The 6,102-nt window shown below is 44.2% G+C and overlaps 1 protein-coding gene across 1 annotated transcript in view; it reads left to right on the forward strand.

The window, feature by feature from the left end:
- The window catches only part of prrg1 (proline rich Gla (G-carboxyglutamic acid) 1), a 4,882-nt gene extending 516 nt beyond the window's left edge, over positions 1–4,366 (forward strand). The window contains exons 2-4 of the mRNA XM_080832558.1: positions 160–191; positions 781–941; positions 1,275–4,366. Of these exons, the coding sequence (XP_080688684.1) occupies positions 182–191; positions 781–941; positions 1,275–1,727 (624 nt within the window). The 5' untranslated portion in view covers positions 160–181 and the 3' untranslated portion in view covers positions 1,728–4,366. The remainder of the gene's footprint in view (positions 1–159; positions 192–780; positions 942–1,274) is intronic.
- Positions 4,367–6,102: the final 1,736 nt, after the last annotated feature.

The raw sequence follows: 6,102 nt of genomic DNA on the forward strand, positions 1-6,102 counted from the left end.
TTCCCCATCGAAAAATTAGGGTGGTTAAACGATAACCAGCTGAACGCTAATGTGTTGCCTACACCGCGTTATTTATGGTGTGGCATTCAAACCATGCATTGGTTACTGTCATGACCTGAAATAGCATAACTTCTCTGTCCCACTTTGCTTTTTTTCTAGAGTCTGTCCACCAGCAGGAATCATGGGGACGGGTACGTGTGTGTGTGTGTGTGTGTGTGTGTGTGTGTGTGTGTGTGTGTGTGTGTGTGTGTGTGTCTGTTTGTCTATTATAGCCTTGAACACAATTAAGAAGCCTATTTCTTAACGGTGTAATCTTTTTTCTGTTATTGCATTTATCCCCACATATCCTAACTTTTTTGGGGGGGAGGGATCACTGTTATTGGGTCTGTGCTTATCACATTCATTTAACTATGCCTGAATGTGCCAGGTATAGCAGGAAGGTGTAGGCTATTTATATTGATGGTCTCTTTCATGAAATCCTGCTCTGTATAGTTTTCTTTGTGGCATTTTTTCACTGCCTGTGTATGCCGACCCCTCAGTTCAATCTGTGTCTAATCAGACATTCCTGAAGTGAATAAAAATCACAATACTGTGCCTGTCCTGAATATCCCGTCTTCTCTCTGAGCGGTCAAACACTGGGGCATTCTGTCCCCTTCCCTTGGACGACGATTTTGAGACAGTTTGAAAGGCGCTTTTGTTGTTTTTTTTTGCAGGAATGCTGGTTTGGTGGGCTGCTCTTTGTAACGGTTTCACATTTTCTTTCTTTTTTTGCACCCTCAGTGTTCCTGCCGCAGAGCACGGCTCACTCGGTGCTGAAGAGGTTGCGCCGGGCCAACTACCTCCTGGAGGAGGTGAAGCAGGGCAACATCCAGAGGGAGTGCCGAGAGGAGATCTGCAGCTATGAGGAGGCGCGGGAGGCTTTCGAGAACGACGAGAAAACGGTGAGCGAGACATGTCCATTCACCATTCACACTGGTGCAAAAACAGCGGTGGAATGTACTGGCTGGCTAGAGGAATTTCCTGGCACCAGAAATGACTGTTATCGGGAGGAAGTTCGACTCACTCCCTGTGAATTCTCCGCAGAGAAAACAAGACATAGTGACCGGAAAAAGGCTGGAAGCACAGTGTCTGGGGCTTCAGCAGACCCTGCTTGTATTGTTATCAGTTGGGTCATTATCAGCGCATTTGATCTTTTGGCGTAAACATAGGATGGCAAAACTATGATATGTGATGAAGGCTTATGGGTTGTGCCTGTTATTTTGCTGGGTCAACAGAGGCGATTCTGGGAGGAGTACGTGCGTGAAAGCAACCCAAACAAAGGCCTGGAGTCGATGGTGGGCAGCGCGCAGTCACTGTACCTGATCCTCCCCCTGCTGCTGGTGCTCCTCCTCATCATGGCCGTCACCATCACCGTGTGGAGGTGCCAGTCGCGGAAGCGCTCGCAGCGGAGCCCATCGGCGGGCCGCTCCCATAGGGAGCCAACACTCTCCGTGGTGTCCATGGACCAGTGGGGGCAGGAGTTCCACTCGGACATGAGCCCGCGCTCCGAGCTGAGCTTCCGAGGCGGCGACCCAGTGTCTGGGCGCACTAGCGCCGGGGATCCGCCGCCCTCCTACGATGAGGCGGTGGGCCACGCTGACGTGCACATCGAGACGGAACCACCACCGCAGTACGACGACATAGTGAACAACAGCTCCTCAAACATGATCATCGCCCAGGGGAAGTAGCAGCAGTAACCCGTTGGCATAGCGTCATAACCAGAGCTTTCTTTACCAGCCCCCCCCCCTCTACTCAATTTCAGTCCCACTCCATTCCCATCATACTCATAACCACACTTACTGAAGCTCTTCCACGCCTGGAGATGACCATGGAAAACTACATTGGCTCAAATGTAGAGGTGAGAACCATTACATGGTTAACTGATTTTGAAATTTAGAAATGAAAGAAATTAATTAATGATCTCTTGAAGGCGGAGCGTACAACAAACGACATGGTGCAGTGGCACTGCTGTCAGATTGGGGGGCGGGATGTAGGAGGAAAGTATTGGTGGGTGTAGTCGGCACCAGATTTTACTGCCACTCATAATGTCAACAAGTTGCCTCCAGACGTCGACTCTCACAAAGTCACAACATCATTATGTCTGATCCTAGCAGATTAAGCCCAGCGTAACAGAGGAGACCCAATCAGGGAAGTGAATTAATGAACCTTGTCCCTAATCCTGACTGAACCTTGTCCCTAGTCCTGACTGATTTCTGTCCTCGGGATTTACATTCAGGAATCTGGGGGTGGTAAAGTGAGTAACGCCTGTTACGCTTATCACTATAGCCCTTACTAAACTAGATGGTACTGCACTCATGGAGTGTGCCTCGCTTACGCGGGTGAACCTTACCAACAATATCAGTGGGGACACTGATCTAGTCATATTTTACTCTTCTTTCTCTCCCTCTCCGTGTGTGTGTGTGTGTGTGTGTGTGTGTGTGTGTGTGTGTGTGTGTGTGTGTGTGTGTGTGTGCTTTGAAAAGCTTCGTAGGAATCGATCACCTTGACTTCACAAAGCTTGGTGATCAAACAGAACCTTTGAGTTTTTATTTCTCATCCATATTTTCCAAAACACAGAGAAACGAAATACATTGTGTATAGTAGGAGGGAATTGTGCAACTAAATATAGAAATAGAAAGGTTGAAAATGATTCTGTTTTGCACTGATTGTCTTCAACAGCTCTCTGAAACAAGTGAGCTCTTACAATGCAGTTGAGTAACTCTCCTAATGGCTACACAGTCCTTTACAGTCAGAATATTTTGGACTTTGATGTTAAGGGTCCAACGTGTAGATATAGAGATGATGTCTAAATAGAATGTACTGCAAGGTGTAATATGAGTTGATGAGTGATTTCCGTACTGGGACCACCTTGCTCTCATGCCAGAGATATTCTACCTGCATTGCACTTGAGACATGGCTGTGTGTTTGAACAGTATTACTTCCTCGTTGCCCTGTAACCTGTGTATTTCACTAATATTTCAGAGTTGCCTTGTAACTTTGTTAGTTCCCTTATCGAGTTACTGACTGTTGGTGTCTATTTGGATATAACCTTGATTCAACAAATAATTTTTCTGTTACAATCGATTGATTGATGTGCTGAATTCTATCCATGACATGGCAAAATGTTTGGTGTGCCAGTCCTCCTATAGTTGTGTTTCGCCAAGATGATTGTTGTGATTTGTTATCCTCTTATCACTTGAATGTCCATCACTTAGAATGAGGGGCAACATCTGAACTCTAATCTTTGTCATAGTTTAACATAAGATTTCACCAGGTAGGATTGAGCAGCCAAGGTCTGTTACTATGAGATGATTTATATAGGTGGAGAACGGTTGAAAGGGTCATAGTTGCAGTGTCATGATTAACTCCCCTAATGAAGGAACAAATGTGTGTGTGTGTGTGTGTGTATTTGAGCGTGTAATCATATTGGACATGATTTAAACCTATGTTGTGGATAGCTAGCGTGTGAAAGCACTTTTTTTTGAGAGCTTGCAGGGCCTCATATAGGACATTCTGTCCACTCTGGCTAAAGGACTGAGGCTCCTTGAGTTCATCTATATGCAATAACGAACACTAACTCAATTTACAACTCTAAGTAAGCCAAATCGAGAGTTGCTCAGACGAAAACTGTTCTAAAGTTTCAAATGGACTATTTAGTTGCGATTATGGAAAGTCATGTAAGCTGAGGTGTCAGTTTCAGGTTCAGAAACTAACATTCCTTTCACTTTCAACTGTCAACAGTCCAAAACTGCTAATAAGAGCATGTTGATCAAGGAGCCGTTTGTTTAAAACGTGTTCTTGAAAACTATGCACATACATATTAATATAAATGCAAGGCATCCATGCAAGGCTGTATTTACATCCTTGGAATCACACTGTGATTTGTTTGGTATGCTTTCTGGATTGAACACAAGTATATGTTCGAAAAGAGGGTAGGCTGAGGTGGAGTGAAAGTGATCTCCCTATTTGTGCAAGTGAAACTGAACCATAGCCATACTTTCTGAACTTGAGGAACCGCACCTCTTGAGTGCAAGGCCGTAGCTATGATCTGCACTCAGGTAGCAGCCAGGTCTGGAGACATCTGCCACACCTTTGAATGTGAGGCAGTAGCTATGGAGACAGCAGCCAGGTCTGGCCCATCCAGCCTGCAATTTTAAAGTTTCATCTTGAACCATGAGCTGTTTTGGTGGAGCTAATGTGCTCTTCAGGTGGAGTAGCCATTTTGGGTGTATAGTATGATTTAACCCTTTACACCTTTTTTTGCTATGCCTTTTAAGCAATAATTAATTGTGTATAAAAATGTTTGACATTTTTTGTTTGGAGATGAAAAGAGCTTGAGTTGTGTTTGTAATAAAAGTTCTTCAAAGTGACAAGCTATATTCTCTTAGTACTTTTGTGATGCTGTGACATTTGTGGTATTTCATCCCGGTCCATTTTTGACCAGATACAAGGCTTGCATCATAGCTGCTTACCACATCAGAAAACCTAAACACATTTCTTTTATACAAACAAATACTTACTTTAAAGTGATACGATTTCAAAAGAGAACCATGTATTCTTTCAACCTGATTGTTTAAGTTGTGTCCTGTCTTGATTTGGGGCTGGTTGAGGCTTCTAACACCCTCTGCTTTTGTTAAACTGGCCTCGGGTGATCGTTTATTATGACCGCCGCGCGACAGCATATAGGTTTAGGCAGAATCTCGATTCTTCCCCTTGCCCCTTTTTCTTTGTCTTTGTCTTTGTCTTAACCCTAGCACTTGCAAGTGTAAGGGTCAAGGGCTGAAAACTTTCCCCTATGAAATGAGACGCCACTCGGTTTCGGGTACGTCACTTGGCGTCCCTGGATAATACAGGATGGTACATGTAAAGCACAGGTCGATGTCTTCAAACAAGTGCTGTCATTCACAGATATCAAACGGAATTCGCGGATAAGTTATCTGTAGACATGCGTGACTGTATGAGCTATGAAACTAGCGATTTAAAAAAAGTTTCAATTATGGTTGCAAATATATATATGACTGTATAGAGCACAAAACTAGACTGTCGTAATTGTTTTGTGGACGGTACATGTAAAGCACGGATCGATGTCTCCAAAGCAAGTGCTGTCATTCAGATATATCAAACGTAATTCGTGGATAATAAAGTTATCTGTACACATGCATGGAGTCAGGCTAGTCCTAGCAAGCTACCATATAATCCAATGAAGTGGTGGCATACGCGTAGCCTGTCCGTTACCAGACTGTGACTCCATTTCATTCCGTCAGTCAGTCTGGGCCAACCCAATGCATTTTGGTTTCCGAGATGGGCGGGTGCTTATCTTGAGGTTTAAAATCATTGGAGTTCCCTTAACCAATCAGCATCGTTTAGTAAGCATTCGGTAGATTAAACTCTTCCCAAAGCCAGTTGGGAGAAGAGCTACGACGTCCTTTCTCATCATAAAACTTACAAGACAATCCTCTTGTTCTCCTTTTAATTGTCTGATGTTCTCGAGAGTTGAGACAACTTCTCCGATAGCTTTTCGTGTCTCTTCCTCCGTAGCCATTTTTGCTATACTGTTAAACTACAAACTCGGCTGGACTACATGCAACTCGGCAAGGCGAGTTTTGCGTCACAGCTCTGAACTGTTCGCTGATTGGTCCGGCAAAATTTTGAGTTCTGGAAATAATTGTCAATGGGGCTGGGCCAGACTGAGTATGAGCTTGAAATCAATTCAGGCGGAAATACGTAGGCTGGTGTCACCAGGGTAGCATACGCGCTAGCTGTAACCTAAAACTACTGTTTGAAAGCTTCAGTTAAGACCTACAATACTCTGCATCGTTCGTGTAGCACATTTCAGATCAAACCGAGTCATTATAAACATATACAAAGTTGTGTAGATAGGTTTATTCGTGTAAAATATTCCTCACTTCAAGCAGCCATGTTTTTTTGAAAATTCCCGAGCTGGTTTCGCTGTGTGCTCTGGGATAGCCCTTGGAGGAGCAAGTAAGGTCTCGGATCATCTTAACTCCAAGGGCCATATAGCCCTCAATCTTATCCCTTAATCTTGATCAAATTGGGTATTGA

This window comes from Sprattus sprattus (genome assembly GCF_963457725.1).
Source record: "Sprattus sprattus genome assembly, chromosome: 2".
Taxonomy (NCBI): Eukaryota; Metazoa; Chordata; class Actinopteri; order Clupeiformes; family Clupeidae; genus Sprattus; species Sprattus sprattus.